The 18,933-nt window shown below is 49.5% G+C and overlaps 1 protein-coding gene across 3 annotated transcripts; it reads left to right on the forward strand.

The window, feature by feature from the left end:
- Positions 1-324: 324 nt before the first annotated feature.
- Positions 325-14,193, forward strand: H6PD (hexose-6-phosphate dehydrogenase/glucose 1-dehydrogenase). Of its 3 annotated transcripts, none has more exons than XM_074560496.1 (7): positions 325-612; positions 704-846; positions 2,534-2,704; positions 4,049-4,705; positions 5,838-5,955; positions 8,112-8,381; positions 9,067-14,193. In XM_074560496.1, exons 4-7 carry the CDS (start codon positions 4,079-4,081, stop codon positions 10,422-10,424), a joined length of 2,373 nt encoding a protein of 790 aa, XP_074416597.1. In that variant the 5' UTR covers positions 325-612; positions 704-846; positions 2,534-2,704; positions 4,049-4,078; the 3' UTR covers positions 10,425-14,193. The 3 variants fall into 3 exon arrangements, with proteins under 3 accessions (XP_074416597.1, XP_074416598.1, XP_074416599.1); XM_074560497.1 differs by having other exon boundaries at positions 325-571; XM_074560498.1 differs by lacking the exons at positions 325-612; positions 704-846 and having other exon boundaries at positions 1,908-2,704.
- Positions 14,194-18,933: the final 4,740 nt, after the last annotated feature.

Genomic DNA, 18,933 nt, shown 5'->3' on the forward strand with positions numbered 1-18,933 from the left:
TCGGTGCCCAGGGCACAGTCACCGCGCCGGTGCTGAGCTGGGGCTGGGCAAGGCTGGCTTGCCCCACAAGTAGAAGGGCCTGCGTCCCCAGACCCCGCCTTAGCCCTGCGATTTTCAACCCTCCCGATCGCCGCTACCCGGCGAGAGCCGACGCGAACCGCAGAGTCTCTCGGCAGTGGGCGGAGCGCTCGGGCGGGCGGGGCGCTGTGCCGGGCCCGCCCGCAGCCGCCGCCGCCGCCGCCGCCGCCCCAGTGGCGGGTGGGAGGGAGGTGAGTGGGGGGCGGCGGGGACGGACCGGGGGGGGGCGGGCGATGGAGGCGGCTCTTAACGGGGCTTCCCCTCGCCGCGGCTGCGTGTGGCGGCCGGCAAAGGGCGGCCTTCTGCCTCGGCGTACATGGCGTTGCTGTGCAGCGCTTTCCCCGCTTCCCACCCCCGCCGCCGGGCTCTCGGCGTGGCCGCTCGCCCACCTGCGTCCGCGGCGGGGGATGCTCACCGGGGCCGCTCGGCATCCCCAGGGCTCGGGAAGCGGGAGCGGACGGCAGGGGACAGCCTGGGGACGGTGGCTGACGAGGTCGGGGTCCCCCCCCGGCGCAGGCTGGCTGTCACCGCGGGGTACGCGGAGCCCGGGGGCGCGGGCGGCCGAGGGGGTGCCCAGCACCGTGGGCGTTTTTCTGGCTGTAACCGTGTCCTCCCGCTTCTCCAGGGCGTCGGAAACCGAGCTGCTGTCACCGTGCTGGGGCCGGAGCTTACTCGCTTTAAGGAGCGAGGCTGCACATCACTGCTGCGCTGGGCGCTTCGCGGGAAAGGCCACTCACTAGTTCACGCATCTCTCAGCTGGTTTTTAACGTGAGTGTCCACATGAAACCTCTGACCTTTCCAGGAGCTGATGGTGAGGTCGTTCCTGCTCTAATGTTTGCATATGCAGAAGGCCAATATATTTTTCCTGATTCTCAAAGAGTCTCGGTAACCCCTTCGTGTGTTACCTTGTAGGAGCCCCAGCCATGCTGCGTTTGGCCATGCATCTGTTAATTATTTTTCAGTGAGGATGCAACAGTAACAAAAAACAAATTATTTTTTTTTCATCTCTCCTATACCGCAGGGGAACTTACAAGACCTGAAATGGGCTCCTGGCAAACTGGAACTCCAGTGCCCGTGCAGAGGAATGCGCAGTCTTACTGCTGGATTAAGTTTTTACAGTGTTTTAAATGGATCGGGCCCAGGATTCTTTTCCTGAATCCTGACTTTGTTCAGTCTGGCTGGGGAATTTTTAGAGTGTTAGTTTTTAATGTGAACAGCGCTGAGTATCTGATACGAAAGCGGTAAACAAACATCCCTGGCTTTACTGTGCTTATTCTGAGCAGTGTAGCACAATATTTTGCAACTGGGAGTGTTGTGAAACTGGTTTCCAGTTGGCTTGGAGATACATGTGACTGTGTAGCTGATTCTGCCAAGAAACTACTTGGCTAATTCACTCATTTCCTTGGGTACGTGGAAGAGAATCACCCACCCAAACCCTTCCCGTTCCGTAGTAGGTACCGGCTCTTCAGCTGCGGTCTCTGTTCAGCACTGCCATAACTGCAGCCTGCCAAGGTGCAATGGGCAGATGTCAGACTTCACTAAGTTCCTGGAGCAAAGGTTGCTCAAGCCAACATAAATACTACTTTATTGCACTGAGAAACACTGTCATCTGCATTATAATCCCATAATGAGGCAAGGAAAACCAAACCTCTGCAAAAAATAATTATTTGTACTGCAGGCAAAATCTTAGGAGCCACGTTTCTGCCCCTCTGCAATTGCCAGTGGTATTTGCTGGAGCTTAAGTAACACAGCAAGAAGGGAGGGAGGGGAGGCAGTCACAACAGAAGGCTGGGGAGAGATGATATGAGTTAGACTTACAGACTACAGTATACCTTGTTGAAGGTCTCTGGAGAAGAGCAATGGGTACTGGACCATTTCTTGAGGGAGCGATGTGCCCTGTGGGGGACATAGAGGCTGTCTCCTTGCATGATGGCAGGGCAGAGCAGGCTGCAGGTGTGGCTGGCTGACTGATGCTCAGTTGCTGTGGGATTTCCATGCAGGGAAGGAAAAGCCAAGGACCCTCTGCGTAAACTGACCTTTGAGAGGGAAGCCTGGGTGTCCACAAGGCACAGCAGCATCACACACGTGCCATCCTGCTGTCCTAGGGGGGCTCGCTAAAACTTGTCCCCTTCTCACTGCGTCAGGGTTGGAATCTTGGGACATGCTTTCTTCTGTGAGTTGGAGTGGGGGACTGCTCCCGGGGAGGCTCGCTACGGTCTCAGTTGGAGACCTGCAGCATCGACCTGAGCTCAGGTGCAAAGCAGAGGTGTTAGGAAGATGCTCTGGGAGCAGGAGTTGCCACACACCTGCATTTTGCCTGCTCGCAAATGGCAACCAAAAGGTTTAGCACAGCCAACATGTATGGGCTGAGAGCTGGGATGTGCTGGGACATTGCTGGCAGCAGGCGTGTTTGTTTTTTCTCTGTTGTAATTGGGTCTTTTCCCTCATTTATCAGAAAGGGAACAACCTGCCTTATCTTGCTTGCTCACCTGACCGTTGATCAGAGAGTCTGCTGTACACGCAGGCACAGGAGGAGAGAGATCTGCGCTCAGGAGGGGCTGTGAAGACAACAAATTTCCAGCTACTTTTGCCACTGCATTCTCTGTAAAGCTTCTGTATTACCCAGGTGAGTCTGCTGGGGAGAGAAACATGAGATTATTATAAAGACCAGTTCAAGCTGCAAATAGGGAGAGATATTCAGAAGTCGTATGGTCATGAAACTGCTATTTTAAAATGGTGTAATCATGCCAGTGCGAAGCCTAGTAAGACTGCAACTGCACCAGTATAAAAAAGTCAGGTACTTTTTCCTCTTACTGTCAAAAAATGGCAGGTAAAATTAAAAGCTGTAAATGTATTGACCACAACCAAAAGTTGTTAAAGAATTTAATTGTCTTGCGTGCTGTGAAGGCTACGCTCCAACTAAACACAGCTTCAGAAAATGAAATTAAGAGAATGAGATAGCCAGTGTAAGAGCTTCGGAAATAATATTTGATGTAACAAGAACAGCACAATGATTTATTCAGTTGTTCTGGATTATCTCTCTTGAGATGTAAAGTCATTGCTGTGATTCTAGGTGTAAAAACTAAATGTGTCATTTCTCTTAAAAACAACTTTATTTTGGATTAGAGACACGAGAATAAATAAGAATGAGCCAAGGACCTTTTTGGTCAGGGAGACCAGCTGTTCCTGGCTGCAGTGGTTTGAATGGGTACTGAGTGGAGAAGGCCAGGACGGGTGCTGACATGGGCTCTTCAGTGATGGAAAGTTGCAGTAGGCAGAACACAAACCCCACGTTGTCTCCTGGCCGCGTACACAACCATCATGAGGCAGCTCGTGTCTAGACTCAGTTTTAAGGACTAAACTTCTTCCCCTGAGTTGTTTTATCAGACCATTTGTCTCCCAGTAGCTCATTAGAACTTAGTTCAGCTCCGTTCAGGAGAGTGGTGGTGCACAAGTCGCTGAAGTGCAGTCTGTTAAAGAAGAGCCTGTGTCCTGGAACTGGCAGTGGTCGTGCTTGTCCCTGAGCTGCTCTGACAATATTGACATGAAGCAATGCCAAGGCAGCATAATACCATTTGAGCAAAGTCCCAAACGAGGTTGTTGAAAGCAATACTTAATTTGCAGGCACGTGCGTAGCCAGCTCTGAAACTTGTATTAAAATGGATTACAGTTTCACAGTCTAAAGGCATTGACACCCCCTCATTAACTCAGCTGTGAGAACAATGCTTACGCTACTGAAAGACCTCAGGCACACGCTGTCCTCTGCCTGGTTTGTGTAAGGAGGCTGCAGTCTTTTCAAGAGCCCCAGTCACTGCCATGATTCAAATCATGGAGGGGAGGAGAGACTGTTGGGTGGAGGATCCAGGCAGAAGTCCCTGGCTCTTCAGTCATGGGAAAGCAGGTACCTCGCGTTGTGTTTTGCAGCGTTATAACATGGATTGACATTCTCTTTTTTAATCTTGTCCTCTAGTGTTCCTGAGTCTACCTCTTCTCTCCCAAGATGCTGCAAAGAGTCCTGTGTACAGTGTTGTTCATGGGAGCCTTGCCATCACTGGCTGAGGTGTCCCAAGGCCACATCTCAGTGGTCTTGCTGGGAGCCACAGGTGATTTGGCCAAGAAGTATTTGTGGCAGGGTCTCTTCCAGCTCTACATGGACCAAGTGAGCAGCGGCCACAGCTTCACTTTCCATGGGGCTGCACTGACAGCTCTGGAGCCAGGGCAGAGGCTGATGTTTGATGTGCTGAAGAAGCTGGCCTGTCCCCCAGATGAATCTCCCAACAGATGTGCTGTGCTTAAGGACCAATTCCTGAAGCTGAGCCAATACCACCAGCTGAAGACTGCCGAAAACTACACTGTGCTGAACAGAGAGATTGAGACACTGCTTCGCCAGGAGGGGCTGAAGGAGGCTGGAAGGATCTTCTACTTCTCAGTACCGCCATTTGCCTACACAGAGATTGCCCGCCACATCAACAGCAGCTGCAGACCACCGCCAGGAGCCTGGCTACGTGTGGTGCTGGAGAAACCTTTTGGCCATGACCTGGAGTCAGCCCAGCAGCTGGCCGCAGAGCTGACAAGCTTCTTCAAAGAAGAGGAGATGTACCGGGTAGACCATTACCTTGGTAAACAGGTGAGCAGCTCGCAATGCGCAGCCCTATGCCAGGTTGAAGGATGTAGTGGCTGGGAGAGTGTTGGGTGTCAGCTCGACATCTCAAATTCAGGCAGAGCCGCTGAGTGTGCTCCTGAGACTCCATTTGCTTATGGAGTCCTGTCCTGTTATTCTTGTCCTGTACTGTGCTGCCGTCCATCCTCTTACAGAGCAGAGGAAACGTGCAGGCCAAAGCAGGACTTTCTCTTGGAGTGATGAGGCTCCAGAGGGAAGCCAGGGTGTGGGGGTGAACTGTGTGTGTGCATGAAAGAGAGATGCAGAATCCATCTGGTCTTTCACCAAGGTCAGAGCTTTGATTTCGCTGAATAAGCAACGCCTCTTCCCTCTCTGACTTCTCCCATCTCATTACACACAGGCCTCTCTGCTTAGCCATGGCTTCTGGAAGCAGTTTTCAATTTGATACGATATGGAGGTGATGGGATGTTAGTTTTGCGGGATGCTTAGCAGAAGGTTTCTTCCTGTGCTGTGCTCCACTCGGGGCATGGAGGACTGCCTGCTGCAGGATGTGTAACTGCATTGTCCCAGAGGGAACGTGTTCAAGGACATGTCATCCTTTTTTCAGAGGAACATGATGCCATATTTTGAAAGGAGCGTGTTCCAGCCATGGCACTGTGGCCAGACTTTACTCAAAAGGTTGCATGTTCAGCTGCAAGGAGAGCAGCTCTACTTAGAGGGGGTGGATTTCTTCTCTTTTTTTTTCTTCTCACAAAAAGAGCAGGTGGCTTTAGTCGTGTAAGCATCTGATCTAATGTATTTCAGCATTTGGAACTGTACATAAGTCCCAGGACAGTCTGACTCAGCCCTTTGTCCTTTGACAGATATGAACTGAGTGCCTTGCAGTTTGTAGTTCAGTCTTTTTCATGTGAAACCTCAAAATGCCTCAGAAAGACCTTTAATGTCTGCTCATTGGAGACCTCATTGTGCATCACTGCGGGCTCTCTTGCTGATTTTTTTCTTCTCGGAGCCATTCTGCTCTCTGCTGTGTGGCATGTCTCGAGCTGGCTACATCCCGGTGCTGGGTGAGGCAGCGAGGCAGAGATGCTGTGGAAATCTGGTGAGGTTTTTATTGGGTCTTTGGTTTTTCCCTTCACAGGCTGTAGCCCACATCCTGCCTTTTCGAGATCAGAACCGACAGTTTCTGGATCCAATTTGGAACCGTCATCATGTGGAAAGAGTAGAGATTGTCTTGAAAGAGACTGTGGATGCTGAAGGTTGGTGAGGCGAGCGTGCAGAGCCAGGGTGGATGAGTGAGAAGAACTGGCGGGTTCATTAATTGTGTGAAAGTGGGCTTTGAGGTACTGCTGGTGCAGAAACAAAAAAGCTGAGAGGGACTGTCTTACACTTCTTATGCTAGGGACTGACTCACTTCCAGGTAGTGTTGCTGCTTCCAAGGAAAGATTCCCATTGCAGTTCAGCCGGGGGCAGAGGTGGAATCCCCCACCTTTTTGTGCTGCAGAGCTTTGGGGGCATTGCACCTTGCTTTCTATCCCAAATCTTGGTAAAAGGTGCTGGATTTGGAACCGGTGCAATCTAAGGCCACTTCAGTGCTGCAATAACCTGATTGTTGTAACAACCACCCTTTTGTATTCCTGTCCTGTTAGCTACCAAGCTCACACTGATTATACATTTGCGCTATTCTTTGGAAGATGCTTTTGCGTCTTTTGCCTGGATGTTACTCATATCAGCTAGTCTGTGTCAATCTGTGTTTCTCTGCCTATTTCTTTCCCTTCCTCTCTGTAGTAAGAAAGAGCATTGCAGAGAGAAAATCCAAGCCTGGAGCTGCTAGCATGGGACTCCTGCTGAAGGACACGGCTGCAATCCCTCCCTGCAATGCTGCAGCAGCCGCTCTGCAGTGCTCAGCATAAAGCACTCTGGGCTGGACTGCCACCCGCAGCACTTCTTGGGATGTCAGGCGCCCTCAGTTCTGCAACATCAGGATTGCTTCTCCCCTCGCTTTACCTCCTCTTCTATCTCCCTCCCTCCCTCCCTTCCTTCCTCAGCCATCACTAACTCAATTAATGCAACTTTATCAAACTCAGAGTTAATCTTTGGTTTGGCAGCCCAGACCTCACCTGGGCCTATTTGTGGGAGGGGGATGCACTGCAGAGAGATTTAGGGAGAAGAGTGTTGTCTGTGTGTAGCCCCAGCTGCACCCTCCCAGCTCTAAACAACTTTGCAATTTTTCATTTGATGTCTTTTTTTTTCTCCCCCCCGTGCAGCTTCAGCTGGCAGCCTGGCTCCCAGCAAGTCTGCAGCATTGATTACATTAATGAATGTGCCTTTGGATTAGAGCAAGGGAGATAAATGTATCAATCAATAGGGGAAGCCTGTGGCTGTGATGTAGCCTGCTGCTGAGGGACCACAGAAAGGCAGCTGTTTGAGTCACTTTATAAGTGCATTGTCCTTCTCCCCTGTTGCCACCTCCATGAGAAGTCAGGCAGGGAATGAGAAGCAGGGATTTGTGCATGAAATTTGTCTCTCAAGGGCATGGCTCAGACAGACCCGTCTGAGGACATGAAAACCAGGGGAAAAGAGGCAGTGAAGGCAGTGCTCATTGCCATGGCCCAGCTTCAGCTGTTCTGGGGACCTGGTGTGTAGCTATAGAGCTGCTGGGGTCCCTGCTGGACCCCCTTTCCAGCTACCCTGTCAAAGCTTTTGGGTAGAAACACACATTATGTGGAGGCCCAGGCCCAGGTGCTGTGACCTGTGGGACAGGAGTGTTAGGGTGAGGGTTATCCAGGGGCTCTGCATCGTGCTGTACGTGGGAGGTTTGAGCTGGATATTGCTGCCGGTCACTGGCCACAGCTTCTGAAAGCACCAGCAGTCCAAGAAAGCAAAGCTGCCTTCTGCTCTGTGCACTTGGGAAGTATCAGGCAAGAGCATTATTCCTGCTGGGTTTAGGCCCTGTAAGCACCCAAAAGGAGGATTATGTCTCTCTCTGTGAAGGATGAGCAGTCCCGTGGGAACCTTTTATCTTTATTTTAGTAGCAGAGACGCTTTGGAAGCCCCTCTGGAGGGAGGGGAAAAACTTCGAATCATAGAATCATAGAGTGGTTTGGGTTGAAATGGACCTTTGAAGATCTAGTCCAACCCCCCTGCCATGGGCAGAGACATCTTTCACTAGGTCAGGTTGCTCAAAGCCCTGTCCAGCCAGACCCTGAACATGTCCAGCGATGGGACATCCACAACTTCTCTGAGCTTGATAGCTTCAAGTTAACTGTTGGGCCAGGAGAAGAGGAGCTTGGTGCAAATCAATTAGGGCTTGTGCTCTTTGTTCTCCTCGGCACACACGTTATACATGCAGAGGACAAGGCTGTGAGAAAAAACACATCAGTTCACTAACACCTTACCTCTTCTTTGTCCTCAGGCCGCACCAGCTTCTACGAGCAGTATGGAGTCATCCGGGACGTGCTGCAGAACCACCTCACAGAGGCCCTGATGTTCCTGACCATGGAGCTCCCAGCCAACGTGAGCAGGGCTGAAGAGGTTTTGCAGAGCAAGCTGCAGGCCTTCCAGTCCTTGCGGGGCCTGGAGAAAAACAGTGCTGTGTTGGGTCAGTATCAGGCATATGCCAGCCAAGTACAGGAGGAACTGCAGAAGCCACAAGACTACATCAGCACAACACCAACCTTTGCAGGTGAGAGTTTGGTCTGGGCCTTGGAGAGGGGAGTAGTAGTCTAGAGGTGAGGAGAGCAGGAGACGTGAGTCCTTGCATGCTGATACCAGCTCCATGACCCTGGGTCTCACTGCTGACACAGGGGTGTCTCCAGGCATCCACCCGCATGGCAACTGGGAGCTGTAACAAGATAATACTGTTGTCATGTTAGTTAACTAATGATCCAGTGAATGGGAAGCATTGCATAAGAGCTAAGTCCCATTATTCTTGATAAGATCTTTGTGTTATTTTTAGAAGTAGCCTGTAAACTCCTTTGCCTCTTCGTAAAGTCGAGTTGTTCTCTGCATCTGAGGGGTAAAGCATTGGCAGTTCTCTGTGATTAGTAGACCACAAGGCCATCTAGGTCATGCTGTGTCTTCTGTACATTAAAGATTTTGTATGAATGATATTTATGCTCAGAAACGGTTTTCCTGCAAGATGAAAGCAGGCTAATGGAGTAAGATACCCGGGAGGAAGTACAGCAGGGTAGCAGGAGAGCAGTTAGTCCAGTGATGTCACAAAAGGGCTGAATGTGGAGCAAGAGATACGGTGGATGCCAAGATTTCTGGGTGCTAAGGAAGGAGAATGATGGGTGGGTGATAGAGATCCCCTCAAATCTGCTGGCAGTTCAGGTTTAATTTGGTAGCTGAGATCACTGTCCTTTCAGGTGTGCTGATTCACAGTGACAGCCTGCGTTGGGAAGGGGTCCCTTTCCTGCTCACTTCTGGGAAAGCTCTGGATGAACGGGTAGGTTATGTCCGTGTTCTCTTCAAGAACCGGGCCTACTGCACTCAGAGCGAGACTTTGAGGGATGCAGAGCACAGCCAATGTAAAGCCAAGCAGATCATCTTCTACATTGGGCACGGCGTGCTCAACATGCCTGCGGTGCTTGTGAGCAGGAACCTTTTCAGGCCTGTCATGCCAGAAGGCACTTGGAGAGAAGCAGCGGGTCAGTCAGACCTGCACATTTTTGGACAACCATTGTCTGATTACTATGTGTACAGCCCTGTGAAAGAGAGGGATGCGTATTCTGTCCTCATCTCCAACATCTACCATGCCAGGAAGGACTTCTTCATTACCACTGAGAACCTGCTGGCCTCTTGGGGATTCTGGACACCCCTGCTGGAAAGCATTTCCCACCAGCCCCTGCGCCTCTACCCTGGGGGTGTGGAGAACCAGCACCTCTTAGACTTTGAGATGGTGAGCGGGGAAGTGGCATTCACACTGGCAGAGCCAGTGGAACTGCTGAACCCCAACAGACTGATGCCAAGTGATTACAGGACGATCCAGTCCAAATTTCGGCAAAGTCCCCTGGTCTCAGCATGGTCTGAGGAGCTGATTTCCCATCTGGCTTCTGACATTGAGAAGACAGCAAGCAGGACTGTGGCACAGTCTGGGCAGTTCCACCTGGCCCTCTCAGGTGGCTCAAGCCCAGTGGTCCTATTCCAGCGGCTAGCAAGACACCATTATGCCTTCCCATGGAAGCACACCCACATCTGGCTGGTAGATGAACGCTGTGTCCCTCTCACTGACACGGAGTCCAACTTCTTCAGCTTGCACAACCACCTCCTCCAGAATGTCAGGGTGCCCTACTTCAACGTCCACCCCATGCCTGTGCACCTGAACCAGCGGCTCTGCGTGGAAGAGGATGCAGGCACAGAGCTGTATGCCAAGGAGATCATGGCCCTGGTGGCCAATGCCAGCTTTGACCTGGTGCTGCTGGGGGTGGGCACTGATGGGCACACTGCCTCGCTCTTCCCCCGGTCTGAAAACGGCTTGGAAGGGGCTCAGACTGTGGTGCTGACTGAAAGCCCTGTCAAACCTCACCAAAGGATGAGCCTTAGCCTACCCCTCATCAACAAGGCCAGGCAGGTGTTTGTCCTGGTTTTGGGGAAGGGCAAGCACGACATCACCACCCTGCTCAGCAGAGTGGGCCACGAGCCAAGGAAATGGCCTATCTCGGGTGTCAGCCCTAGCTCCGGCCAGCTGGTGTGGTATGTGGATTATGAAGCTCTGCTTGGGTGATGTCTTCCCGGTGTCCCTCCTCCCTTGTCTGCGTGGCCCTGACAGCCTGGATTTTCCTACACAATGTCCGTGTTTTTCTGTTGCCAGCAGCAGCTTCATCTCTGACAGACTCCTCTAACCTTCTGGGAAATCTGTGGCCTGCAGTGCCTCTGACATTTGAGCCTGGAAAGGAGCTCGGCTCAGTGTCCAGAGCTGAGTAGGAGCCAAGAGCCCAGTGCAGCATTTCTGGCTCTGCTAGGGGCTCTGACTGTGACTTCGGACAAATTACCTCACCTTGAAGTGCCTTTCCCTGCCAGGCCTTTGTGGTTACTAGCATTTAACTACCTCACAGGCACTATGGGAGACTTCTTAAATTAAGTACCTGCTGATTTTTTTAATTTTTTTTTTTAATTCTCAGGCTATAAAACGTTCAGGAAATAACACGTTCATCCTCTGCCCTGCTCAGTCTGGCTGGGACAGAGCTGTTGTCTCGGTGAAATGGTGGTTCTGTGCACATGGGTCTATAGTCTCGTATGTGCAGCCCGTCGTGGTGTCAGCCAGCCTGGGAGCACAGACACCCGTTTGCTTTTGTGCCATGTGGCCCCTAAACGCTGACACTGATTTGCGAGCTCACTGCAGCCCCGAGTCTTTGCAAATTGCCCAGCAGCGGAGGCTGAGTTTATAAGCAGTAATTTGCTGCTTTCATTAAGTGGGTAGTTGATACCATGGGGGCTGGAGAAGAAAGACACATCACTTTCTAGGCTGTTGGAATAATGGGGACAGGGTGAGGAATATCTCAGTTCACAGAGCTGTTGCTTGCCTGCAGTGCAATAATTATTGAGGGAAAAGCTTGGTGTTCAGAGTTGTTTGGATTTAGCTAGCAAAGACATGTTTTCTTTAACCGTCTTTCTCTGTCTCATTCTCTGGAATGAACTTTTCTCTGTCCTCAGAATTGAAGCTTGCAGTGTCATTCAGTGGCTTATAAAATTTACGTGTGAGGCAGCTTTGTAAAGTATCAATGTCCCAGTCATTACAGCACACATTAAGGTAGTCACAGTGTTTGTGGATGGTGGGGATGGGGTTTGAACTCAAGGACACTGACTTCTAAGGGGAGGAAATCTTCTCTGTACACATCTCTTGGGCGCACGGAACTAGCAAATTGCATCTCTGGTGACAGGACGATGTTAAGTGGCTATAGAAATGCATAGTGCTGTTGCTCACAGGAATGGTTGGAGGCATCTAGTCCTACCTAGAGACGCCACTCTCCCCTTCCTAATTTTCACCTTCCTGGAATGCTGCCACATGCAATAGGTGTCTCTCTGCTTTCGTGATACCCCCAAATGCTCCGTTATCTTCTCTAATGGGTAAGTTACCGCAGCACACCAGAGTGCAGCTCTTGGTAAGGAAATTGAGACAGCAGAGGATGGGAGAATCTGGGCTGATGGTCCATGGGGAGGCTAGAGACAAACCCACTCACCCGGCGTGGCACCAGGATGGGACATGGATGTGGGCTGCCAGCAGGGAGGATTCTGCAAAGGAGCAGAGGCCACTTGCAAGAGGATTTCTCTCTCCTTCCTGTGAATGCTGGCCCTGTTTCTGCAGAGAAGTAGCTGTGTGTGGAGATGTGGGGGGGCTGAGGTGAGGCCTGAGGGCTTGGCGGGGGCCCAATGCTGGCAGGAGATGACGCCCCCACCTCAGGCAGCAGCAGTGGGTTGTTCTTTCTGAAAGAAACCCTGCTGTTCTTTCAGCAGGGCTGGCATGGGGCTGTGCCAGGCTGGGCCACCCATCACATCCCTGGCACCTCACAAGGGAAAAGTTGGGATCCCACGGCTTGGACCTGGGAGTCCAGTGACCCTTTAAGTACCTTAAATTCTGCCCTATAGGGAAGGAAGGAGACTTTGGTTTGGAGAGCTGGGTGACAGGCATTGGCTTCAGATCTTTCCCTGCGCGGGGATCTGCTGAATCCTGGTGATGAAGATGCAAATCCAGGTACGAAGAGGTGCTACAGTCTGATGGCACATGGAGCAAGGTGGGCAGGTCTCTACAGCCTGTGCTCCTGCGTTCCCGAGTTGTTGCCTTTCAGCATAATGCTTATCTTAATGCAGAAATCAGACGTGTTGTCCTCTGCTAACTGCACAGATAAAAGCGCGCTGAGCAAGCTCTGGAGAGCCTGTCACTCGCCAGCAGTCCCTAGGCAAGCAGAGCCAGGGAGAACATAACCTGGCAGAAACTATGTGCAGCAGGAAAAGGCCAAATTCTCAGGGACTGGCTGTGATTTCTGGCAGACGCCCTCCCCCACCTTGCAGATGGTCCAGAAAAGCTGCGTTTTACATACTGTATTTGACTGAGTCGCACGGATGCGCATCCCTTGGCTCTTGCATGGGAAAGGAGGGGAGTTGTGATAATGCAGTGTTATCAAAAGCTCAGGCAGAAGAGACACAAGTGCCTTAACTGGTCTGGTTTGACAGCCTGGTTACCCATCTTTTGCGGGCATTCGTGAATAAATTTGCTCCTGCCTGTTTTGTGGTTACGGGCTTAACTACCAGCACAAACACCAAAGGGTGAAAATAAATCGCAGGGGAGGAGAGGAGCATCAAAGAGCAGGAGGAAGGTGAGCACTGCAGGTTCCTTGCTGCAGGACTTGCCTGTCAAGTGGATATGCTGACGGTGGGGTCTGGAGTAAGAGCGTATGCCTAGGATTTAACTGGAATAATTCTTCTGGAGCAATTCTCTTTGTAGATGAGTGCTAGCAAACACTGGCTCCAGAATATACCACAGTGGCCGAAACAGCTCTGCAGAGGAAGATGTTTTAGGTCTGGTACGTCCATGAATTCAAACATAATTTTTCATTTTTAAACAAAAATAGCCATGTTAACTTCATTCCACTTCTCTTGTATTTGGTGTGAGGGAACAAGCTTTGATGAAAAACTGATCTATGTGAGAATAAATACATTGTTATGAATGACAGAATTTATTACTACTTTGCAGATGACTGTGGCATCGGTGTTTTATTTCTGCACACTTTCTTGTTAATATTTGGCTGGCACCTTGTGAAATAAACACTGGTTTAGAGAGGTTTGTTTGCACTTTTACATAAGCATGTGGGTTTTTTCCCAGAGAGCTGCTGTTCTTTGCAGCTGAAAATAGGATTCATTTGTGAGGTCTAATGGGTTCCCCCAAAATTCATCCTAGATTTTATTAAAATGCAGTAAAAGCTTAAAAGCTTACACGTGTTTTCCTCAGTGAACATAGCTGTCTGAGTTGCTTGGGGTTTGTTTTGTTGTTTTGTTTGGCTTTTTTTAGAACTGTATTTTCTTTTTACACAGACAATTCCTGTTAAACACTTTAATAGTCAGCATTTGCCAAATGAAAACCAAATATTTTTAAATATATAAAATTTGTGACAAATTTTATTTTGTGACAAAGGCAAGAGAGGGACTGCGGATGGGAAGAAGGGTTAAACAAATGACAAATCTGATGAAGAATGGTAGAAATCCACTGGGCTATAGGCCAAGGAAGCCGTGCTATTTTTATTTTGTGAAAGCTATTAATAGGTGTGCACCGTCTCGAGAGCTTGTATTAACCTTTCTTTGCAAAAGCAACTCCATGGAATAACTTCTTGCAGTCTGTTTCTCCCATAAGTGATTCTTGATACCGATTTAATAATTTTTTTTAAATGGCAAGTGCATTCCTAGAACTCAATGGTATGATTATTTGTATGTTTTACAGAATGCTAACACTGGAATTCATTTTTCACTTAACTTTTATAAATTGAGTTGTAAAAATCTTATTTTCCATGAGTAAAGTTTTGTGATTCCTTTCATGTTGTGTAATGAATAGAGAATTATATTTATAAAAAAAATAGTTTTTAACAAAAATGTGTCTTAATTTCTTTCAAAGATGATGGTCATTCTGTTGTTGTTGGTTTGTTTGTTTGTTTTTCCCTGTCGTCTTGGTGAGTGAAGTTTTAAAGTTCTGGTTGTACAAAGAGGACAATGTTGAATTCTGTGTAGTGTGAAACCAGCAGTCTTAAATGTTTACTCTCTTTTTGTGTGTGTCATCCAAACAAGGCCAGGACTTCTCAAAACAGGGGAACAGCCAAAGCCCTTTTAAGGTGAGAAGATGAAATTGCCCAATACTATGCAGTGTCCTGCAGTCGCCAGGCCTTAGGAAAGTCTCTGCTGATCCGCATTTACTCCCTGAGTTGCATTTCCATAGATACTATCACCATAGTACGGAGTTGCTTAATAACATAGACTTTTTAGAGCTGCATTTTTAACTGTAATCTATTCAAGATCTGTGAGCTGGGATTATGCAGTTGAACTTGGGGAGTGCGCTGTGCCGTGACTCCGGCTCGGAAGGCATTACGGAGTCCCAGTGCCAAGGCTCAGCCTCCAGTTTAGCTGGTCCCCAAGTGTTCCTGTCCACAACCAGCCCCCTCCTCCTCGGCGAAAGGAAAATCTCACCTGGCACCTCCATGACACAGAAAGAGAAGGTGCAGTGTGTCCTGGGAAGGGGAGGAGGAGCACGGGCATTTCATCCCGTTGCCCCAGGATAAGGCGTCATTCTCCTGGCAAGAGGAGGACAGGAGCATTTCAGTCAGATGTTTTCTTGCTGCAATCGTGCTGATTCACAAATGCGAGTTTCCCTGAATGCAGTTGAAAGGGCATTGGAAACTGCTGTGCTTTCAGTCGGTTCCCTGGGCTGCTAATGTAGCAGAGCATTTCTATAATACCAATACCATGTCTCTTCAGCATCCAAATCCTCTCCAGAGCTCCCTTGGGTGTCCAGGTACATTGCTGTGGCATGTGTATGATACTTTCTGGTGCTGTTGGTGATGCTGAGCTATCTTAAGTGGCCCATACGTTTGAAGATGGCTGTGCAAGTGAGGAGACTTAACAATCATGTGCTAGGGCTGGGACAGTATTTTCCCATCCGGCTCAGAAGTGTTTTAATTCTAGTTTAGAGACCACTGAGTATCACTGAAGAGACATACTCCAAGCAGTTACAGGATTAGGGAATCCTCCCCAGACACGGGCAGCAGAGGCAGTGATGGTAAAAGCAGCAAAATTTTCAGTATCTTAATGCTTTTCAAAACATATTTTTTTTGGTGTTGTGCTTGACTTCTCCTTTGGCCACAGCTCAGGGCAATCCTTAGTAGGATTTATTCCTCTGGATGCATTGCCTGCCTTAGTAGGGATTTGGTTTATTCCCTGGCTTATTACAAATGACTGAAAATGTGGCTGTTGCCTAAAAAGGGGCAAGAAAGGAGATGGAGGGGAGAGAATGAAAAATAGCATGTTTCAGGGGCCAGTGCGCTCCCAAAACAAGCTGCCTTGTGAGATGTCTGTGGGTAATGTGCATCGATCCAGTTCACTCCAGCTGCTCCCCCTGCAGAGAGCTGGCGTGAGGTCCTGTAGCAATGCAGCACCAGGTTCTCCTGCAAGCACCGCCGCAGACCGTGCCAGGCCTGTGCCCTCCAGCTGCTCCCTGCGGCGGGACGTGTTGGCTCTCCTTTGACAGATTGCTCCACAGAGAGGAATTTCCCGCAGAAACTATGTCCTGGTGGCGCTCTGACCAGACATCGCCTCATTTTTTCCTTAAACAGGGCTCCCTTTTTGTAGGCATCTCCTTATCCACAAAACAATCTGGCTCTTGTGTGAATGATGTTTGGCTCTGAGCAGTGTTGCCGTTGCTGAAACGAGACCTGCGCACAGACCAAAACTGTTCAGCAGGTTCTTTTCTGTAGATCCCAGCCTATTTTTAACAGGATTCAGGCTTTCTTTTCTTTTTTTCATGCTTTGCTTTTCTTATGTGGGTATGTTTTATGGGCTGGCACAGTGTGTCTGAAGATTTGGGGAGGGTCCCCCCTACTGAAGAAGATCATGAGATTGGGGGGGTGGAATGGGAGCTCAAATGTGTCTGTGGCTGAGCTGGGGGGGGCTGGAGCTGCATCCAGTACCAAGTTTAGCTTATTCTCCTAAATGAAGAAGGGAATCCTGGGGTCAGATGCTAAGGGAAAGGGCAGCCTGCATGCAGGGAGAGGGAGGAGGAAGAGAGCAAGGACTCTGTGTCTGTCTGAGGTGCGCATATCCCATCTGGGAATGTGCTTGTGGGATAGACCTGATTGAGGTTAAAATTTGGGAAAAGCAAAAAGCCCTCAGGAAAAGGGAGGGGAAAAAACATGGGCGACTAGGATTCATCTGACTGCGTGGATCCTGCATCATCCCACAGCTTTCTAGAGAGCCAGTTTGGTAGCGACACAGCATCATGGTAGGATCGCTTTGGGGTGGGAGGAGTTGGGACTCCTTCCTTGTGTTCCCAGCCCCATGGAATCGCTGGTCCATGGTTAGCAAGAGAGAGCTGAAGAGCCAGGACTCTGCCAGTGACTCACTGCGGGCGAGTCACGTTGCTTGCCTGAGTTCCCCTTTCCTCGTGCTATGCAGCAATAGTAAATTAGCTGTCTCAGGGGGATATGAAATGTTTGGAAGAGGCCAAAGGCAGGCTGCTGGAGAGCTTTATCCTACAGCATTGTGTGTATCAAGTCATGTCCATCAAACAATATGAGCCGAAGTACTTGCCGGGAACAGCAGCAGTCAAAATCTTTTCAGCACAAAGCCAAACCCTGTTCTTATTGCTATTATCTGCTGCGAGCAGACGCTGCCTGGCATCTCCTTTCCCAACAGCAGTATTTTGATGTGACCAAACTCTCTGACAAACAAACCACACACATGCTGCAGTGTTTTGACTTGCAGAGGGACATTGCTGCAGATGCTTTTCCTGAGCTTTTCTTTGGCAGTACTTAGGTGTCAGTAACTAAAAAGGTGCTTTGGAGGCAAGCATGCCAGCAGCAGAGGGTGCTGCTTCCTCACGCTGCAGGAGCTGGCAGGAACCACTTTTCCCAGCCCTGTCCTGCAAAGGGAGCTTTTTCTGCAGGCACAGACCAACACAGCTGGCCTCTGACACCAAGGCTTTTGCTGCTGTTCCTTGAGCCACACACAGCGCAGAGATGAGCGCTGATCTCCTGTGGCACAGTGATCTCTCTGGGCAGCTTGCACTCCCAGGAGCTCCTCCACAGCTGCTGGTCCTGTATTATCCTGGTTGCTACCATTTTCCATTCGTGGCACCCCACGAAAAAGGCAAGGAAGTCATTTTTCTGCTTCCCCACTCCCAGTGGCTTCCCATACACACACTGCGACCATGTGCTTTGCCCCCTTCATACAGGCTTGTGACATACCGTGCAATACGCAGAGGCCATGTTATAATATCTGCTTTTTACTGCAGACATCTCTGTTAGCCAGTAAAGTTACTGTGATTTTAAGAGGGGGGCTCCTGGCATGTACTTTCATTAAGTTTGTAGAGTATTTTCCGCATCCAAGTGCTCCAGAGTTACATATATTCCAGTCTTTAAGGCAGGCCCCTTCACACACAGCGCCCTATGCTGACGTGGAAAGGCAAAGGAGCAGTGACAGGAGATATCACAGCGAGCCCCTGCTTTCCAGGTAAATGTAAAGCAAAATCCTTGGATTCTACTTTATGATAAATAGTGCCATTTCATTCAACAGCCTCATTTATTTGTGATGCACTGCTCAAAGTGTTGTGTTGACTGTGCTGAGATCTGAATTCACAAAAAGAGACTAAAAGGAAGATGACTATTTTTTTTCCTGCAAAGGGCCCCTTGGGGATGCCTCTTTTTTCCTCCTCCATCCCACTCTCTTTGACTCCCTTTTCCACCACATTGAGCCCTCTTCCAGCTGAGGAGGGCTTGTTGATTGTCCTCTAAGCAGGCTTGGCAGGATTTCTACCTCATGAGGCTGCTGTTTTAACAGTCTCTTTCTCTGTTCTGCGGCACACTGGGTTACTTTGGCTTTGTTGCTGTACATTACAGACGCTCATTGTTCACTATCTGTTGCATTGTCTCCCTTAATTCCCACAGGCAGAGCCTGCATGCAGCACGTATGTGTTTCCGGGCAGAGTGTTTACTCTCTCTCTCTCTCCCCCTCTCCCCAGGGCACAGAAAGCTGCATGTTTTTTGCCTGCTTGTCTTTATACACATACACACACCCCCAAATACAAAAGCAAAAGGATCTCCTTTTTTTGCTACAGTCTACCAGCTTTCTGCTGCAAGGTTAGTATCAGTCAGGCATAAAGCACATCTACAAAGTCTGTACCAGCCTGACAGTCTGTGCTCTTACGAAGGATTTAGATGCTTAATTTCAGAAATTCAAAAGGTTCAAAATTTTTCAGAAGGTGGGTGCTCATCCACTTCCAGACCCCATATAATCTACAATACTGAACGCTGAACACAAAAAAGGAGACATGCCAAGTCATTCCCCCTTGCACCTCCCTTTTAATAATCTTAGCATAAATTCACAAGGATGAGAGCTGGAAAAGTCTCTTCTAATCCAGGTTCCAGCCGCAGTTAGTTTTCCAAACAGGCTTAGAGGGACTCTGTTGCTGGCCATAAACACTGACATATGTCAGCCACCCCTCTCGGCCACTGTTTGCGCTGTTGTTTGAGATGTAGACA

The sequence above is a fragment of the Larus michahellis genome, chromosome 16 (genome assembly GCF_964199755.1).
Source record: "Larus michahellis chromosome 16, bLarMic1.1, whole genome shotgun sequence".
NCBI lineage: Eukaryota > Metazoa > Chordata > Aves > Charadriiformes > Laridae > Larus > Larus michahellis.

What these genes read in the sequence shown, in the direction of transcription:
- H6PD (XM_074560496.1), top strand. Translation starts at nt 4,079, where the DNA reads ATGCTGCAAAGAGTCCTGTGTACAGTGTTGTTCATGGGAGCCTTGCCA. An exon ending in AGAGACTGTGGATGCTGAAG is followed by an intron (nt 5,956 to 8,111) that starts GTTGGTGAGGCG and finishes CTTTGTCCTCAG; the next exon opens with GCCGCACCAGCTTCTACGAG. An exon ending in CACAACACCAACCTTTGCAG is followed by an intron (nt 8,382 to 9,066) that starts GTGAGAGTTTGG and finishes CTGTCCTTTCAG; the next exon opens with GTGTGCTGATTCACAGTGAC.